Here is a 21264-nt window from a genome sequence, read left to right as displayed (position 1 = left end):
GACTGTAGTTTGCTTATGTCTCTGGTCCTGTCTCAAGTTCACAAATTACCCAGTGTCCTATTGGCCTCCGATGTCTGCATCTTCCACACCCATGGTCCCTCAGCTTGTGCAATGCTCCTGCCTATGAGCTGTACCTAAGTTGGTCTCATCTGGGCTTACTGGGATTGCTTAGAACTTTGGATAAAAGCTCCCCTGAGGCCCACACCCCAATGGGTACTGCAGTCAGTTCACCTGCTATGAGGTATCGCTATGATGTGTGACTACAGAGCACAGGACTGGGAAAGGTACATCCTTAGTCCTCTCTCTGCCTGTGTCTGTGCCTCAGTACCACTTTCACTTGGCCCACAAACATATTTTCAAGATAGTTTTTTCTTGTGTGTGTGTGTGTGTGTGGTATGTGTTTGTGTGAATGTGCCACAACTTCAGGTCCTGGGTGTTTTTCCTTAGCTTTTTCACTCAAGCCTACCTCTCTCCCACTTGACTCACATCTCCACTTCTGGCTTTTTGGTGGTTAGTTGGAGATAAGAGTCAAAGGAACTTTCCTGACTGGGCTTGTTTTGAACTGTGTGATCCTTACATCTCAGATTTTTGAGTAGCTAGGATCACAGGCATGGGTCATCAATGTACTGCTGAGGTTAGTTTTCTATTCCAGATAGAGTATGTTTATTCTGATTGATTATCAAAATTCTAGCAATACCAAATAGGTAAAATTGGTTGATAGTATTCAAGCGTGCTATATCCTTACTGGTTTACTGCTAACTTATTTTGTTGATCACTAGAGAGGAGTGTTATAGTCTCTGCCTATTATTGTAGAATTGGATAATTACTCCTTTCAGCTATATTAGTTCATTTTTAAGCATTTTGATGTTCTGTTCTTAATAATAATTTTGAATTTTAATGTTTTCAGAGTAAGTGTCTATTTTTCTACAACAACCCTTTTAACACAAGGCAGCATTACTGAAGTCTACTTTCTTAAATAGCACCATAGCTATGTGGTTTGCTTTGGGCTACTGGCTTCATGACATATCTTTATCTTTACATTAAATCTATTTTATATTCTATATTATATTTAAAATAATTCCTATAGACAGACTAAAGTTTGATTTGATGTTTTCTCTGTACAGTTGACACTATTTGCTTTGGGGGGGGACAGGGATTAAATTCAGGGCCTGTACTTTTAGCAGTTTTCACTCTTAGCTGGTGTTCTACCACTTGAATCATACCTGCAAGCCCAGAGTTTTTGATAGTTAATTGGAGATAGAGTCTCAGGGACTTTTCTGGCTGGGCTGTGTTCAAAATGCAATTCTTATATCTCAACCTCCTGAGTAGTTTGAATGATAGGCGTGAGCCACCAAAACTTAGTTGACAGTTTGCGGTTAATGTACTTATTGATGTGGATTTTGCTATTTGTCTTCTTAGCAATTCTTTTCCTCAGTAAATGTAACTTACTGAGATCCTTCTCAACTGAGAGCTAGGTATGATGAAGTGATCCTGTTACCCTAGCTATGATGAGAAGCCTAAAATAGGTGAATTGCATCCCAGGTGAATACCCAGGCATGAAGCAGGAGCCTATCTCAAAAACAAGCAGAACAAAAATGGGCTGGATGGGTGGCTCAGCAGTACAGCATCAGCTTAATGAGCACAACAAGGCCTTGAGTTCAAATACTAGTACTGCCTCCAAAATAAAAGGACAGAAAAACAGAGTTGGAGAAATTATATGTCAGACTCCTAGTCTTATTCTACAACTGTAAAGAAGGAAGTTTGCTATTGGCAAATGGATAGACATATAGATCAATGAGCCGAATGGAGAGTATATTCACACATATTAATTTTCACAGAGGAAAATAAGGCAGTTCAGTGGAGAAACAACAGTCCTTTCAACAACTGGTGCTAGTATAACTGAATGTGAAAAAAGAATGATGGTTTATATCTATGTTTCTTACTAAAATAAAGAACAGAGATAATCAACTTATAAGGAACAAGAGGCTATTTTGGTTTATAATTTTATCATATTCCTCCACAATTGATTATTACTTTTGTGTTGGATCCGATGGCAGTGAATTATAGTGACACTGCATGATGAAGCAAACCTTCTCACCTGCAAGTTCTGGTTGCTTACATCTGAAACCTGGCTAGTCAGGAGGCTGAGGTTAGATCATGGTTTGAGTGTAGCATGGAAAGAAAAGTTCACAAGGCTCCATCCCAAGTTAACTATCACACACTGAGCTGGAGGTATGGGTGAAGTGGTAAAGTGCCACCCATCAGCAAAGAAAGCCAAACAAGCATAAGGCCCCAAGTTGAAATCCCTGTACCAAAACCAAACTTAACCAAATCAAACAAAAATGGCTCATTTAATGGTCTGGAGAGGAAAGAGAAAAAAGTCTGGAGTCTTGCAATATCATTTTGGAGGGCATGCCACTAATGAGGATAACGATGCCCCACTTCTTTAAGTTCTGACCCAAACCCCACTAAGTTAGAGATAATGCACTTAAAACATGGACCTCTCACGACCCTAAAGTTCCTAACTATGGCAATATCCTAAAATTATAGCAAATGCTAATTTTAAATGTATAATAGATATTCTGAAAAGAAAATAACTCATCTGGGCACCAGTGGCTCATGCCTGTAATCTTAGCTACTCAGGAGAATGAGATCTGAGGATTGTGGTTCAAAGCCAGCCTGAGCACAAAAAGTCTGTGACACTCTTATCTCCAATTAACCACCAGAAAACCGGAAGTGGTGCTGTGGCTCAAGGGGTAGAGCAGTAGCCTTGAGCTGAAGTTCCCAGGCCCCAAGTTGAAACCCCATGACTGATAAAATAAATAAAAAGGAAAAAAGAAAGTAACTCAAATATGCATTCAATTGATATCTACTAGGAAGCACCCCCAAAAAACTGGTGACTCTCCACTGGTAGAGCTTTAAACCAGGGTAACATGAAATAGATTTTTAATTTTTTTCAATTTAGTAATATTTTTCTTTGTTTTTTAGAATTTATTTTTGGTTTAGTATTTGTCTTTTGTGGGGTCGTGGGGCTTGACCTCTGGGCCTGGGTGCTGTCATTGAGCTCTTAAGTTCAAGGCTACCACCCTGCACCTGGGCCTGAGTGTTGTCCCTGAGCTCTTCGGCTCAAGACTGCCATCCAACCCTTGAGTCTCAACCGCACTTCCTGTTTTCTAGAGGTTTATTAGAGATAAGCGTCTCACATTCTTTAGTGCCTGGGTTGGTTTTGAACAGTGATCCTTGGATCTCAGTGTCCTGAATAGCTAGGATTATGGGCGTGAGCCACTGAGACCAGCTAGTGTTTTTCTTTAACCAAAATTTACCTTTGGAGATGTCTTTGCTTTTGTGCCTCTATCTCAGAATTCATAACACCACCTCAGTAACCAACTTAATAATACCTGAGTATTTACCCAAGGTTCACAGAGTAGAGAAAGAAAAAGTGACAGAGAGGAGAGAGAGGAAGGAGGGAAGCAGAGAAAAAATGGGGGGGGGCAAACAAAATATGAGAACCAATAATGGGAATCAGTAAAGACACACCAAACAGAAAAGAATCATTAGAATGTTTTAAATTTAGAAATTCTGAAGTTAAAAGTACATTAACTAAAATGAATATTTCACTCATGAGGCTTACTATCAGATTTTGCCTAAAAGAAAAAAAAATCTATACACCTGAGTACATAATTCAGTGGACTTTGCCTATCGTGCATAACATGGGTTTGATCCTCATCATCACAAAAACAAAAAGCAGATAGCTCAATTCTTACAATATTCTCTCTTTTTGTGCCAGTCCTGGGCTTGGGCTGAGGGCCTGAGCACTGACCTTGGACTTTCTCAAAGTTAGAGCTCTACCCCTTGAGCCACAGCACCACTTCTAGATTTTTCTATGTATGTGGTACCAAGGTCTATGTGCATGCTAGGCAAGCACTCTACCACTAGGCTAAACTCCCGGCCTCTTACAATATTCTCTTAAAATTGTTTTGTGATTATAGTTACTTCATTTTTTTATTTTTTAAGATTTTATTAACATTGATTTTACATCATATTTTACTTTATTTTTATGTATGTTTTAGAATCATCTTGTCTTAATCTACAATATGTCCTGCTGCCATTTTTACTACATCGCTGATATATAAAATAGTTTTAGGATAACTAATTCTTACAACATTATATGTTTGAATCAATTTGCAAGGTATGTTTCTTTTTATTTAGGTCTTTGTAAATTTGTTTAATCGGCATTTTATAGTTTTCAAAAAGTAGATTTTTCTCCATTTTGTTGGATCTCTAAATATGACATACCTTGGAAGTGTTGTAGATTATATATTTTCAATTTTTTGCCATCCATTTCTTGTATCCATTCTTACATTCATTGTAAATAGAATTTCCATTGATTTTTGTTGTATATTTATATGTTGCATCTTGTGATCTTGCTAAACTTTAGCCATATTCCATGGAAATTCCAATGATAATAATGTTAAGCCAGGTAACAGTGGTTCATGTCTGTAATCCTATCTAATCAGGAGATTTGAGGTTCATGGTTTGAATACAGCTTGGGCAAGTGGCACTGTGGCTCAAGTGGTAGAGAGCTAGTCTTGAGCAAAAGAAGTTCAGGGACAGCGCCCAGGTCCTGTGTTTAAGCCCTAGGAATGGAAAAAAAAATATGTTAAAATGTATTCTAGTAGGAATGGAAGAAATAAAGCTGTTCATTACTGAGCATGATTATATGTGTCTGTAATCTCGATAGTAGGGAGGCTGGGGAAGGAGGATCTAGGGTTTGAGACCATTTGGAGTCATATTGAGGCATTGTCTGAAACCAAAGCAAGAAAATCTTTTCATTTTCTTTCTTTTATATCTGTCTGTTACACTAGTTACAACTTTCACGATGTTGATAGAGGTAAGTATAGATATTTTTCCTTTTATCTATCTTAGAAGAAAAGCGTTCAGTTTAGTATTATTAAGTATGATGTTAGCCCCTTATTTGGGTTGAGGAAGCTGACAAGTTTTTATCTTCAACTGCTGTTAAGTTTTGCCAAGGGATTTTCTTTATCAATTGATATGATAGTGTGATTTTTCTTTTATACACAACTAATACAGTTGAATTGATAATTTTACAAATAGCAATCAAGCTTTGAATTCCAAAATGAAATTCCTTTGAGATGTCTGTTTCTCTCCCTCTCTCTCTCTCTCTCTCTCTCTCTCTCTCTCTCTCTCTCTCTCTCTCTCTCTCTCTCTCTCTCTCTCTCAACTTCCTTCATTTTTTTGCCAGTCCTGGGGACTTAGCTCAGGGCCTGCGAACTGTCCTTGGGCTTTCCTCAAGGTTAGTGCTCTACCACTTGATCCACAGCACCAGTTCTGGCTTTTCTATATGTGTGTGTGTGTGTGTGTGTGTGTGTGTAAATACATACATATATAGATATAGATATAGATACAGTATTGAGGAATCAAGCCCAGGTCTTCGTGCATGCTGGGCAAGCACTCTACCACTAGGCCAAACTCCTGGCCCAGGGCCTCACCCTCTTGATTGGTTTTGTTTCTTTATTGTTCATGGGTAGTGCTCTACTACTTGAGCAATATCTCCACTTTCATCCTTCTGCTGTTTAATTAGAGATAAGAGTCTCATGGTCTTTTCTTTCCCTGCTGGCTTCAAACCACAATCCTTAGATTCCCACCTACTGACTAGCTAGGATTATACACATGAATACTGGTGCCCAGATATTCGTAGTTTCTTACTTGTGTGATTTAAAGATCATCTTTGTTTAGTTTTAGTATCACAACTCATTAAAATGTTTGGTAAAACTCCCAGTGAAATATCTGGGCCTATAATTTTCTTTTTCATAAGGTATTAACTGTGAATTTATTTTTCTTTAATACTGGGCATTGAACTCATGACCTCACATGTGGCAAACAAGCATTATGCTCCCAGCCTTAATTGTCAGTCATAGAGTTCGAACTCAGGGCCTGGGGGTTGTCCCTGAGCTCTTTTGCTCTAGGCTAGTGCTGTACCACTTTGTGTCACAGCTCTACTTCTGGTTTTCTGGTGGTTAATTTTAGGTAAGAGTCTCACGGTCATTTATCCAGCTTTCATTTTCTGCCCATGTATAGCCAATTCTGCCAGCACCATTTGTTGAAGAGGCTGTCTTTCTTCCATACTGCGTTTTTTACTCCCTTATCAAATATTAGGTAGTTATAGGACTAAGGGTTCATTTTGGGGTCTTATATTCTATTCCATTGGTCTTCAGACCTATTCTTTTGCCAGTACCAAACTGTTTTTATTATTATGGCTTTGTAATAGTGTTTGAAGTTTGGTCTTGATATTCTTCCAATACTATTCTCCCTGCTAAGGACTGTTTTTCCTACTACGGGTAGTTTATTATTCCATCTGAATTTTTGAGTTGCTTTCTCTATATCGTTGAAGAATGTTGTTGGGATTTTGATGCATATTGCATTAAATTTGTAAATACCTTTGGGTAGTATTGCCATTTTCATGATGATAATCCTTCCAATCTAGGAGCAGGGAAGGACTTTCCATTTCCTTAAATCCGATTTATTTTTTTCAGGTTTTGAAAATTTCCATTAGAGAGGTTCTTCATTTCTGGCTTTTTCTGAGTAGTGTATTGGAGACAATAATCTCTCCTGCCCAGGATGGCTTTGAACCACGATCCTCAGAACTAAGCCTCCTGAGTAGCTAGGATTATAGGCATGAGCCACAAGTACCCAACTTAAAATTATTTTTAATTATTGTCTAAAAATAGTTCCACTAGAGAGAAGCCATTTAAAAAAGCAGTTTATTAATATCTCTTGATGAATTTCACCGCTTTCAACGTTCTCACCCATCTCTCCCCTACTCATGCCCTCTTCTCTTACTCTTTTTTATTTTTTTATCTCTTTAATCTGAAAAGTTGTTTCCTTTAATTCCAAAAAATTTTCTTCTCTTTAATTTTTCTTCACAGAATTTTTAAAATTTCTCTACTTCTGGAATCACTAGCATTTCAATGTTGCTAAACCTTCCACATTTCACAATGCCAATAGCACCATTCCAAGACCTTAGTCTAGCTTTTCTGGCTTAATATAATTAACACTACAATTTTCCAATTTTTCCCCTCTATCGTCTGTCTCACTGTTTTCTTTCCATAGCTTGGGAGAGCTCTGCAAATTCAATTTTCAGCTTTTCTGTCTAAATTTCCTTGCTTTGTTTTGGTGTTAGTTTTGTTTCGGTGATTTCACCCTCTGCTTCAAAAGTACTGAGGTTTAAACTTAGGGCTTCACGTTTCTTAAGCAGGTGTTCTACCACTGACCACACCTCCAGCCCTTTTTTATGCTAATTATTTTTAGATGCATTCTTGCTTTGTCCCCACACCCATGCCAGGGAACACACTCCTCATATTTGATGCTTCCTGCTGTAACTGGGATGACGTGTGCTACAATGCTCAGCTTCTTTTTTTGCCAGTCCTGGGCCTTGAACTCAGGGCCTGAGCACTGTCCTTGGGCTTTCTCGAGGCTAGAGCTCTACCACTTGAGCCACGGCACCACTTCTGGCTTTTTTCTATGTATGTGGTACTGAGCATTCGAACCCAAGTCTTTGTGCATGCTAGGAAAACATTCTACCTCTAAACTCCGCCTCTAAACTCCTGGCCCTGTTCAGCTTCTTTTGTTGTGACAAAGTCTTACAAGCTTTTGTGCTCATACTTCCATGCCCAACTGTTGGTTTGGATGAAGATCTTGTGAGTTTTTTCCCCATACTGGCCTTGAATTGCAATCCTGCCAGTCTTAGCCTCCTAAATAGCTAGAATTACAAGCATGACTCACCACACCCAGCTGCTTGTTTGCTTTTAATCTTTATACTGCTATTTTGCTTTCTATGATTTCTTTCTTATCCTCTGCTCTTCTTTTAGATCATGAAGGCAAAATTTTCTTTTATTTTTGAGAGTATCTAGGATATTAGTGTTTGTGTTGCTTATTTTTTTCTTCTGTTCCTGTTTTTTCCTCCTTCAGTTCCTTCTGTTTCCTCTGGATTCCCCTTTTGTTTATTTTTCTTGGTCCCTGTCATTTAAGGCTTACTCAAATATCATGGACTCCCTAGTTGTCCATTAATATTAAAATCTGAAGTAATAAAATGCTGACTACAAGTTGTACTTGTATAAATAATAATCAGACTTCCATCCTGGTGCTTTCTTGTTTTTAACTTTGGAGTCTTTTCTTCCTCTTCTCTTCATTTTACTTTACTTTAAAACATTTCATTGTCAAAAGTAATGTACAAGAGACTCTCCTAGCAGAGGTTTACAATATGGCAAAACCTAGATACATAGGGTATATAGGATGAGGCTAAATGAAAGGACCTCCAGGATATGGAAACAAGAGCCATATGATATGTGATTGTTGTTCTTAATGTACTATGCTATTCTCATCTTTTTTGTTGCCCCTTGGTTATCTCATATTGTTACAGGATCTTACCTTGTTATCTGGTATATTGTATATATGTTTATTTGTTTATTTGAAATAGGATAGGAAAGCAGGGAAAACAAGATGAGGGGAGGGGGTGGCGGAGGGAAATGGGGACAAAAACATGAGAAGGGGTATCAATGTTTGTGAAGTAATACGCCTTCTATCTGGCGAATATAATGCAACCCTTCTATTAATTACAATTAAAAAATTCAAAGCTTAAAAAATAGTAATGCACAAGAAAGTTATCACCACATACAAATCGACATTGCCAAAAGTTATCACAAAGCAAACACTTCTGTCACCACTACACAACTCGAGAAATATAATATTACTGAGCCATACCTGTAATTCTAGCTACTTAGAAGGTAGAGATTAATAATCAACAGTTCAAAGCTACCTCTGCCTTCACTGCAAGACCCCACTACCTCAATCAATAGCTGGACATGGTGGCGTGTACCTCCAATCTTAACTAAATAAGAGCAAATAAGTGGATTGCAATCAAGGCCAGTTTGATAGTATATGGAAACGGTGGCTCCTGCCTATAATCCTAGCTACTCAGGAAGCTGAGTTCTGAGGATTGAGGTTCAAAATCAGCCCAGGCAGGAAAGTTCATTTGACTCCTTCCAATCAATCACTAAAAAACTTGAGGTTGAAATGTGGCTCAAATATTAGAGAGTTAGCTTTGAGCCCAAAAGTTCAAATCCAGAACATAGGACCTGTAGCCTCAGTACTGGCACAAAATTAATGAAGGCAGAAAGGGCCGGCAAAGTGGCTCAAGAGGTAAAGTGTCTTCCTAGCAATGCAAAGCCCTATGATCAACACCCTAGAACCAGAAAAAAATAAAATAAAAAAGTAAAACAAAATCCCCAACAATTGCAACATTACTAACATTCTGATGCTTCCTCTAGACCACCTTTATACCAAAGTAACAACTATTCTACCTTTTATAGTAGCCATTTCTTTGTTTTGCTTTAAAAATCTTACTATTGATAAGGAATAATCTTAAACATTATAATATTTTTATAAACATCTAAACAGTATAGTTTGATTGTAAGTGTGATTGTGGCTGGGAGTTTGGCCTAGTGATAGAGTGTTTGCCTAGCACGCACAAAGACCCAAGTTCGATTCCTTACCACATAGTACATTTTTTTAAAGTCTGACTGTATGATAAACATGTGCCCTTAATAGCGTCCATCTTCTAATCCCTGGACCTCTTGATGAAGTTTGGTCATACAGCAAAGGGGAATCAAGCCATCAGATAAAATTAAGATTCCTAATCAGATGGCCTTGAGGTGAGAAGTTTGCAAACCAGTTTCCTGGGGTTCTTTTGCTCTACTCTTACAGAAATCTTAGGTAACTGAAGAGAAGTTCCTCCAGTTGTTATTCCAGATCCTTATGGATATTTGTAGGCAAGCAGAGGACAGTGGGCAGTACTGTCAACCTTTAACAGCTAGGGCAGATGTTCTGGTCCATAGCCTTAAGTGTTACAGCTCTTTATAACCCAAGTGACCTGAGGTCCTGTGTTATGGCTATCCAAAGCCCATTAATATTGTCTACTGCAACCTGTGGCTTCTTCTTTTATTTTTATCTCTAATTACAGCTCAGCAAAGATAGGTAAAACTACCTTTGCACCAATCACAAATCTCTTGTTAGGTAAAACCCCTTCCCATACCCAGCTCTGGCCAGGATGGAAGGACTTGTGATCATTGGTTTTCTATTGAACCAGTACCCGGTACAAAGCCCTTGCTGGGGCAGTGCCTTCTGGTGCTGGAATCATGTTTTGCGTATTGGCATGAAGGCAGTTCACGTACCTGACTGGTCCTTTGTTCAAGGCAGTCAGGACCCCAGAGAAGAGTAGCAGCTGCCAGTTAGGTCTCTTCAGTCCTCAATATCTCAGAATATTTAAAGGGGATAAAAAGGTGCAAAAGGATACTTAACAAACACTTTTCATAAAAACACTTTAGCAATATTTAACAGTGCTCTGACAATGCTTAACTTCGGTCTTAGTGTCCCAGGGGAAGACAGGCTTCTATCATATGTTTGGAAGATATTTTCTTTCACTCTGTAGGTGGGCTCAATATAATCACAAAGGTCCTTAAAAGTGGAAGAAGGAAGCAGAAGAGGGAAAACCAGATAAATGGTAGCATGAGAATGACTCAGTTGGCTTTGAAGATAGAGAAAATGGCCTCAAGCAAAGGATTGCAGGCAGCTTCTAGAAGCTGGAAAGGCAAGGAAACATATTCTTTATAGCCTGAAGAAGAAACACAGCCTCTGAACAGCCCACTGAAACATTGAATTTCTGTTCTCTGGAGCTATAAAATATGGCATTCTATGTAGATTTGTTCATGTTGTCATAGGTAACTATAGTTTACTTATTTTCATTTCCTTTCATTTTTATAGTTTGTATGAAAACTATGGCCCACAGGCCCAATGTTTCCTGGTGTTGATTTTTATATGGCTTGTAAAAGAAGAGTTTCTCTATTAAGTGCCTGGGAAAATCACACTTAGAATAATGTTTTGTGAAATACTGAGAAATGCTGAAAAACAGCGATCTGTGGTAGTTTTTAATTGCTGCCATAACAAATGATCACAAACTACGTTTATTACAAAATTATTATTTTATAGCTCTTGAATCAGAAGTCTAAGATCAATGTCACTTGGCTGGAATGAATTTTATCCAAGTGTAACTATATGTATTCATAAATGTGTTATCAATAAATGTGAATCTGCTACTTATTACTAAATCCTTTCTATAAAAATCTTTATCTGCAGTCATTATGGAAAATGCAATGAGACCACTTCAAAAAAGTAAGATTAGAACTACCATAGTATTCAATAATTCTGAGCCAGGCATGGTGGTTCACGTCTGTAATCCTGGCTACTCAGGAGGCTGATATCTGAGGATCAGGGTTCAAAGCCAGCCCTGGCACAAAAGGACCTGAGACTCTTATCTTTAATTAACCTCTAGAAAATGGGAAGTGGGGTTTGGCTCAAGGGTAGGGTGGTAGCCTTGAAATAAAGAGCTCAGGGACAGAGCTAAGGATAATTTCAAGCCCCAAGATCCACAAAAAAAAAGAAAAAGAAAAAAAAAGATTCAATAAGTCTGCTTCTGGTTATCTATCCAAAGGAAATAAAATCACTTTTTTTCAGTACTAGCATTAGAACTCATGGCCTTTGCCTTGTCAGGCAAGCAGTTGAGTTGTGTATCCAAGTATATTTTGCTTTAGTTATTGTTCAAAATATGTCTTGCATTTATGTTCAGGCTGGCCTGAACTGTGATCCTCCTGTTTATGTTTCCTGAGTAAGTGAAATGACAGAAGTACACCATCACACCCTGCTGTTTTACTGGTTGAGATAAAGTCTCTCACCCCATCTCCACACCCAGGCTCACCTCAATCTTTGTTCCTCCCAATCTCAGGCTCCCAAAATTACCCACATGAGCCACTTGCCTAGCCCAAATTAGCAGTTTCTCTGATCACTTGGTGAATGAATTAGAGTATCAAGAAAAACAAGGTACATGTTGCCTTCAAATAGCAGAGGGTTTTGTGCCTATTTTGATCAGAGAATGGGCCCAATATCCCAATTTATATCTTAATATTTCCCAATACTAGTGAGCCTGTAGAAACTTAACTGGTGTAGGTCCTTCAGTGTTTGTAATACATTCTCTAGCATACAAATATTGCTGACAATAGTTGTTATATCTTTCTCATTAGGTATAGTCAAACATAGTGTTATCAATAGTAGAGACAAGTATGAAATCCTCAGTAAGAGAAATTCGGCATAGATTCTTGTGGACATAGGACTAGTTGTTGGCTAGGACCATGAGGGTTTACTTCTGGCCTTATCATCTGAAAGCAGATTGCTGTTAGCTGTCTTTACTGATGGGTATAGAGAAATAAAACATTTACGACATCAGTAGCTCTGTAGCAGGCTACCCAGGGAGGTTTTAATTGCTTCAAATGACAGAAATACATGTAAAAAAAGTAGCTGCAATTAGTCACCCCTTGATGAATTTTATTATAATTCTCAAAGATCAAATTGTCTTTTGCACAGGCACTGGTGAGTTGAATGGGGAAGTGGTGGGGATCACGCCCCTGAAACTTTTATTTTTTTTCTTCTTAGAGATACTGGGAACTAAACTCAGGACTTGGCATTTTCTAGGCAATGGCTCTACCAGATAGGGTTTTTCAAATAGAGTCTCATGCTTTGACAGAACTGGCCTTGAACCTCTATTCTCCTACTCTTGGCCTCCAGTGTAGCTGAGATTACATATACCAAACTCAGCTTGTTTCTGAGATATAGTTTTGCTACCATTCCCTGAGCTAACCTTTAACTATAATCATCCAGTGCTCTCTAAGTAGCACACATACACATACACACACACACACACACACACACACACACACACACACATATGCCAATTCTGAGTGCCATCTCTGAACTTCTTTTGCTCAAGGCTACTGTTTTACCACTTGAGCCACAGCTCTACTTAGTGCTTTTTTGGTAGTTTATTGAAGACAAGAGCTTCACAGACTTTCCTCCGCAGGCTGGCTTTGAACAGTGATTCTCAGATCTTAGCCTTCTAAGTGGTATTATAACCATAAGCCATGGATGCTCTGGTCCTCTGATACTTTTTCTAGCAATGGAAAACAGACTTGTACAGAACTCATGTAAAAACTGACTTATCATCTGATCTTTGCCAGATTCTAGTTTGATTTGTACACTAATAATGAGTTTGGGTCACCAAGAATTAGTATCATTTAGAAACAGTGTCTAGAAACATTTGCAAAGAATGTTTTTTTTTCTTTTCCCAAAGTAGTCATATATTTCCTACTAGAAATTTGTAGATTTCTGGATCCCCTTTTTGATCTTATACTGTCAAAGAGGCTGAAGGAGGAATTATTTTACCCATGACCCTTATCAACAATAAACTGATTGAATGTAGTGTTAGATGAGATATCAGGACTGAAGGATCTGAGATGTAATATCTACAATGAAGGCTAACAAATTAGCTTGCCATAGCTTCCGGATTCCTTGCAGATTTCAAAGTCAAGGGGGCAGAACAAGGATGTTTGTACCAATCACATTAGTCCCTTAAAGTTTGCACCAATCATAACATGACCTATTCTGCAAATGAAAGATTGTGTTTAACCAATCACAGGTGTTCTGTTGGGCTGAAATGTCCTCTCCTACTTCCTTCCTCCATCTGGACTCAGTGGAAGTGACAGTACTTTACCAATAGTTAACAAAAAATAAACTTTGAAATGTACTTACAAAACAAACAAACAAAAAGAAGATTTAGGTGCTGGGAGTGTGGCCTAGTGGTAGAGTGCTTTCCTAGCATGCGTGAAGACCCAGGTTCAATTCCTCAGTACCACATACATAGAAAATGCCAGAAGTGGTACTGTGGCACAAGTGGTAGATCACTAGTCCTGAGAAAACCCACGGACAGAGATCAGGCCCTGAGTTCAAGCCCCCGGACTGGCAAAAAAATCAAGAAGAAGATTTAAGATACCTGAGATAGAAACAAAAGGTTTTGTTTTAATGATAGCAATGCTAGAGTATTAGCTCTGTCTGTCGGTCTTTCCATTTCTTTCACAGAAGTACTAAGGTTTGAGTTAACTCACAGCTGGTGCTCTGCTACTTGAGACATGAAGCCAGCCCTGCTTTCTTCTGGTTATTTTGCAGATGGAACCTTCCAGACTTTTCTCCCTGGACTGGCTTCTGTGATCCTGTAGCCATTACGCAACCAAAGAAATCTAAGGTAACCACAAACTTAATGTTGTAAAGGCCATGGTTTTTACCTAAATCCAGACTTAATAGCAAATATATTAAAGATAGGTCATCATGTAGCATAAATAGTCCATTTTGGGATGATTAAGACCTTCTACAGCTTTAAGGTTTTAATGAGATGTAGAGATTTACAGGGCAGGAGTGGTGGTTGTTATGTCTTGAGAAAGACAGGCGGGGAATGGCCTAATAAGATTTTTTTTTCCTGAGTAAAGTAAGCTTGTTAAGATAAAATTACCCATCGAATGCAGCATTTGAATGCCCCCAATTATACTGTTATCTTAACAAGGCAGAGAGAGAGAACAGGATGGTTGAGTGGGGGGATGGACGTTTGGTAGTGAGGAAGGATCCCCATGTAACAGGGGGATGATGGATAGAAAAAGAATGTCCATATTCTGTCGAAATCTCCCATTGTTTCCTTCAAAATACTGCAAATCTTTTCTCAAAGTTTCAGCCTGTGTTCAGATTCAAGGCCAAAGTTGAAGTAACGTTGAAGTTTATTTTTGAGATAAAGATTTATTTCCTCATGGAATTCTTGAAGGATACTCTCTCTCTCTCTCTCCCCCCCCCCCCGTGTGTGTATGTTTGAGAAAGAGAGAGAGAGAGAGAGAGAGAGAGAGAGAGAGAGAGAGAGAGAGAGAGTCTGTGCTGAAAAAAAATTTATTTTAGGACCTTGAGCAGTCTTGGGCTCATCCACCTCTTGCCCTGGGAAGTGATTGATGGCTGTGTAACTTTCCAGTCCACCCCTCCGGCTCAGCCTTGGGATGCACCCCTCCTCACACAGTAAGCCTCTGTTGTCTCCAGGGCATAAGCATATTTTCCTCTTAAGTCTTAAGGTACTGATCCTCTATTCCTCAGTGCTCTCATTTTTTTCATTGATTAGAACGGACATTATCTGTAATGATTCTAATTGAAAAGCCACAAAGTGACTTTCCTTGGCTACTAACCAGGCTATGTGTCTGAGGAGAAATAACTTGCACTCTTAACTGTTGGGCCAAACATTACTATCAAAAAAGCTAAATGACACTTGTCGGGGGGTGGGGGGAGAAGAGTCTATCTAATGTTTGCCGTTTCCGTTTTTCCATACAGACACTTGGAAACCAGGAAACAATAAAATGTTAGAGTTGAAATTGAGCAAAAAAAATTAAATTCTTTATTGACTATGTATTTTTTTTCTTTCACAATGAAAGCATTTTACCTGAGTCACAAGAAAAGGGAATGCGGGTGGAATGTATATTCTGGAGTGGGGAGAACTAAGTGAGAGGTAGGAGGAGGAAAGAACACTGAGAGACGCAAAAGAGTTAAGTATCTCTCTATTTCACACACACACACACACACACACACACACACACACACACACACATTAGGAAACTCGCCAAACACTGTAAAGGAGAGGAGGAGAGATGGTAGATGGAGAGGTACTAGAGAGTGTGAACTTGTTCAAAGTACATTGTTTGAATCTATGGAATTATCATGATAAAATACACCCTAATTCAAACACCAACTTATAAAAAACAGTTACCACAAGTGTAGGGTTATGATTCAGAAAAAAAAAAAAACAACCTTGCCTAGAAAGCTAGATTGATCCTCAGCACTTCAAAAAGTATAAAAGCAGTCTGGTAGTAGTACTGGTATCTGAAATTTGAGGACCACAGCCAATTAACCACTCCAAAAAGCCAGAAGTGGCGCTGTGGCTCAAGTGGTAGAGTGACAGACTTGAGTACAAAAGCACAGGGACAATACTGGGCCCTGAGGATCAGAACAAAAAAAGTACAAAATCAATTCAAACAAACAAAAGATCTTAGATAAAAGAGTTGTTTGACCATGAAGGAATGTGAAAGAGAAATCTGTATCCTTCCTTAGCCACCAACTTGCTACTCATTGGATGATGCGTCAGTTTGAGAAGTAGCAAGATGGTGGAAGCTTCCTTTTCCTCATCCTAAAATAGGACTGCGGGCTGAATCAGGAAGCAGGGCAGGCTAAATAGGGTTTGCAGCTGTGGAAGCCTTCTACCACCTTGAAAGAGAAATGGCCTGTCCTATATTACTTATTCATTTTTTCAGTTTGTATTTTCAAGGGCCTAGGGTTCAAACTTAGGGTCTCATGCCTACCAAGCTGAACTACACCTCCATCCTGGATTTTCACTGGTTATTTTTAGGATAGATTTTTCACTTTCTGTCCCAGGCATGTGCCTGATCTATCATTCACCAACTTTTAGGCTTCCTGGTGCTGTGAGAATCATAGTCACCATATCCAGTTTCCCTCCAGAGATGGGGTTTTCAGACTTTCTTGTCCGTGCTAGCCTGGTACCATCTCAGCTTTCCCTGTAGCTTAGGACAGCAAATATGTGCCACAGTGCCCAGTTATGAGTTGAAAAAGGGTCTCTCAAATCTTTCTACCCAGACCAGCCTTGAAACTCAATCCTCCCATTGTTAGCCTTCCAAGCTAGAATTACAATTGCAAACTGTCAGAGCCTGTCCCCAGCCCAAATTCATTGTTAAATTAAAATTGTAAGATTTTGTTTTACAGCAAGCTCGGAGGGCAAGTGGAAAATGAGAAGGAAAGGAGGTGCTTGCTGGTTGAGTAATCAACTCCCCTAGCTGTCTCATTTCTCTTTTACTCTCTGCGTCTAGTCCAGATCCCTATTAAATTCCACAAGCAGACACAGTTCAGGCTTAGGCAGAACATTCAGGCATGGTGGCAGGAGGAGGAGCTGCTTTAGTCCTTGAGCCCCTGAATTGATGGATAGGTAGGAAGTACCCAGCTCCTTTAGGTCTGGTTTGGTTGTTAAGGGCCTTCTCTTTCTCCGTTTTGCACATTCCTTTCTTCTCTTTCCTTCCCTCCTGAACGTGCAGTGCTAAGGGTTTCTGAGCAAGTTAAAAGAAATGTTGAAGTCACAGAGCACTTACTGGTGACTTGGCCCTGAAGATATGGGCACAGGTGGGTACAGGAGCCTTGGTTTCTACATTGCTTTTGTATGAAAAGTTCTAAAATCTCTCCTCCCTCATGTTCCATTCCAGAAAGCACAGTGACTTTCTATTGCACCTTTGGTCAGGTTAGATCTTGAATAAGAACTTATTTGTCTCTGTCTATAATTCATCTTCATTCATTAATTTAAATGGACAATTCTGGCATATCTACTGTGCCACCTGATGGGCTTGACACTAAACACAAAGCAGTGAGCAGCACAGGCATGGCTCCTGCCATTGAAGAACTAATGGTAGAGTGAGGAATATGATATTATTAGAAAGAAATATTGTTACTATTAAGCAAGGATGATCAAATTACCCTCCAGTCCACTGTACCAGATGCCCGGCTAGAGGGTGATGCGGACCCTTCCCATTAGCTGCTTTTCTGCCCAGTGATCTTGGCTGGAGTGTGAGAATTTAGGATCCCACTAGTCCTTCCATAGAGCAAAGCCCAATCCCTGAACTGCTTGCTTTCCCTGGAGCTATCTCCATGCATTTCTGCCTCCTGAACCTAAAGTCCTCCCCCTAACTTCTGGAGGTCTCACCTTTCCTATTGGGAAAAGAGGAATTAAGAAGGTGAAGACTTATATTCCCTGGCCTTCTTCAATTATGCAGTTCCGCTGTAGTCCTGGGAAGGGAGGAGGGGCTCTGCTCTGAGGTGGCTCCATTAAAAGTCCTTGATGTTTCCTTGATGAAATCCAGGGCCCTCTTATTCAAGAGGCTGCAGTGAGGGAGCAGTCTAGGCTGGGGGGAAGGGCATGAGGCCAAAACTGATTTGCTTGAAGTTGAGCTTGTTATTATTGAACTCAGAAAGACTCATCATCAGTTTCAGGAATCAATGTAGTATATGCCGATAGCTGAGCCACCAGGCCCAGGCTATGAAACTGCTCACACAGTCTCTTTCAATCTGCTCATACCTCATTTCTTCTCCACAGCAGAGATCAGTCTAAACAGCTCATAGGTCAGGGAAAAGTATCTCTAGAGAGTCCAGCCAAGTTCCTACTTCCTGACAGTCATTCTCTTGGCTCAGGTTTGAGTTTACCAGAGAAGTTTGATTTCTTATTCTATAAATCAGAGTTTACTATTCAGAAAGAAAGGTTATTTTTGTCTATTTGTTGATTCTTGTTTTATTTAGACTCCAACTTTTCTAGGATTCATGTTCTAATTTACCAAAGAGTAACTACTGACCAGGATAACATGGTTATAGTACCCTTTGTTTTTATCATTGCTTTTTTGTTTTTATGCTAGTATTGTAACTTGAACTCAAAGCTTTTTCACTCAAGGCTGATTTTCTACCACTGGAACCATAGCTCCACTTCCATTTTTGGTGATTAATTGGAGATAAAGGTCTCCTGGACTTTACTGCCTAGGCTGGCTTTAAACTGTGATTCTTATATCTGTGCCTCCTGAGTAGCTAGGATTATAGACATGAGGTACCAGCATCTAGATCTTTGTTTCATTTTCAATGCATAAATAATAATTATATCTATATGTGGGTACAGATATATGTACATCTCAAGCCATTGAACATAACCGTCACCTCACATACTGACTGGGTTTTTTGGTAAACATTTAAAAACTTTGAACTATACCAGTTGTAGAGCCCTCTTGAACTATGTAAAGGGCAATTGCTTCTCAGAAGGAATGAATGGAAACAGGCAGCACTCAGAATCATTAGCAGACACAAGTATTCTATTCAAAGTGTTTTGCTAACAGATTCTAAGAAAGTGAACATTTGTAGGAGGAAAGAAAGAGGAGAGAATTGAAAAAAGAAAAAGAAAACACACTAAAATCAGGGCAATCAGGATGTGATTGCAGAGTTGTCAGAACTGAAAGCATATTCCAGTTCCTGAACCCCTTCCTCTGGGACATCCCAGGAGCTCTATGTGGCCTGGAATGGACTCCATCCAGCTGGCAAGCCCCGCCAGAAGGAAGTAGCTCTGGGTTCTCATAGGGGCAATGGTGTTCCTCTATCTAAATGGAATTGGCTATTCCACAAAATGGGTTTGTTTCATTCATTCCACTCCATGCCTCTAAAGCAAGCAGTCCAAGCACTGATGATCTAGCTACATCTGGAACAGTTGAGTCAAAATCACTCCTTATTTCTAAGATCTTGGATGATAGTCTGGCTCATGACACTTGGAGAAGGAAAGTTAGAGGAATGAAGAAGCTAGACAAATCAGTCTGTCTCTGCTAGTTACTGCTGTGGAGAATCAAGGGCGCTTGAATTTTTAGCATTTAGGAAGAAAGTTTAAGTTCAACGCAGAAAGTAGAAAACTACTCCTGAGTAGGACAGGAAGACACAGGCAAAGTTGGACCATGGAACATCAGCACCCCAACCACTTATAAACACACACACACACACACACACACACACACACACACACACACACACACACACACACACACACACACACACACAATCCTTTCACCCGCCTGCTCCTCTTTCTATCCTTCTCCTTTCCTTTCCTTCCTTTTCCCGGAGCACGGATTAATCTGCTAATTTGTGACCGCACAAGAAGGGGGGGGGGGAAGGGTGTGTGTGTGGGGGGGGGGTATCCTAAAGTAGCAGAGAGCAAGAGAGGAGGAGGAGAAAGGCGGGGAGGAGGAGGTGGAGCCCGGAGCAGCAGAGTCAGAGGACTAGTGGCTGCAGAAAGCTAGCGTGCAGCCCTGGGGAAGCCGGCGCTCCAGGCTGTGAGCCCGTCAGCCCGCCCACCCTCCTCTTGTCTTGGGCCCGCAATCGGGGGTTTGCTCCACCCAGGCGTTCGGACTAGGGGTGCTACTCCCTTTTGAACGCCTCTAGGGTGGAGTTGTTCCCCGGATCTCTCATCCGACATGCCTTTCTATAGGCGCACGGTGGTCCCCCAGCGTTTGTGCCCGCGAAACCCGCCACATCCGCTGAACGAGCTCCACGACGTGAGCCACCTGGCCGCACTCAGCCTGCTTCGGCAGCTCGCTGACCTCTGCGGCCACTCGTTGGCTCTTCTGGAAGACCTCGAGGGGCACCTGCTGGCCCTGGGCCGCCGCACCGATTGCCTGTACCAGCGCACGGTGCGCCTCCGCCGCCGCCTTCCTTGCCGCCTGCTCGGCCCCGAAGAGGATGAAGACGAGCTAGGTAAACGGCGCCCCGGTGTCTCTCGGCCCCGCGGCGACCCTAGAGGGTGGGGGAAGGGGGAGGGGGGAGCCGCTGCAGGCGCCTCTCCCCCTCCCTCCTTTTGGCAACCAGGGGATCCCGTTTCCTCAACTCTCCTCCCCCCACCCCACCGCGCCACCCCCCAGGAACTTCCCGCTCTTGGACAAGGTCCCACCATCCCCGATGGCCCAATGCTCAAAGTGGCTGATCCTGGGGAGTCTGAGGGAGGGTCCTGGACAGTTATGTCAGCGCCTTGTGGATTCAAGCGTTCCCTCTCCCGGTGGCGACACAAACCGAATGGCCGAGCTGATGATTTTGGCCACTTTGGAAAGCGCGCCCCGAGCCGCCCAGCTGCCCGCCACCTATGCGGCGGTGCCTCCCACCTCTCACAGCGTGCAGAGGCACGAGGACTCACGGCGAGCAATCAGAGCAGCAGCTTAGAAGCCCTTCTTGCCTGCTTCTTCAGTCACATTCTGGGGCGTCTCCGCTCGGGGAGTGACCGGGAGGGGGGAGGGGAAACGGCTGTGAGCTTCGATGACCCCCTGCCGTTAAGGTCCAGCTGCACAGATTTGCTAGACAGAGAAACCTATTTTGAGAAACGGTCATGAATTTCCTGAAGTGCATTTCACTGTAGCAAATGGCTGTGTCTGAAAATCGCCAGATCCTGAGGTATCCGGGCAGATCACGCAGGACCTGTGAAACAGTAGGTGGGAGGTGTACACCCTTGTCTTGCACTACTTTAGACCCCAACACTTTGGAGAAAGAAAAAAAGTACAGCTCCCTTTTAAGTGCAGGACTTGTGATAAAATATGGTCATAGAATACGCTGGAATTGCACACCACAACTGGGATATGCCAAGTAAAAGGGCCACATTGGCACCTCTAAAAACTTAGGGAAAAGAGAGAGCAGTGTGGACAAGGAAATTTCAAATAG

At 40.9% G+C, this 21264-nt stretch overlaps 1 protein-coding gene across 1 annotated transcript in view; it reads left to right on the top strand.

Moving 5' to 3' along the window:
- The first annotated feature begins 20033 nt into the window (after positions 1 to 20033).
- Positions 20034 to 21264, top strand: part of Nhsl2 (NHS like 2) — a 273835-nt gene continuing 272604 nt past the window's right edge. The window contains exon 1 of the mRNA XM_090327221.1: positions 20034 to 20313. Coding sequence (XP_090183347.1) covers positions 20034 to 20313 — 280 coding nt within the window. The remainder of the gene's footprint in view (positions 20314 to 21264) is intronic.

The sequence above is a fragment of the Megascapheus bottae genome, chromosome X, assembly GCF_031878675.1.
Source record: "Megascapheus bottae isolate mThoBot1 chromosome X, mThoBot2.hap1, whole genome shotgun sequence".
Classification (NCBI taxonomy): domain Eukaryota; kingdom Metazoa; phylum Chordata; class Mammalia; order Rodentia; family Geomyidae; genus Megascapheus; species Megascapheus bottae.
The sequence above is the reverse complement of the archived record's forward strand: the minus strand, read 5'-3'. Positions and strand labels throughout refer to the sequence as shown.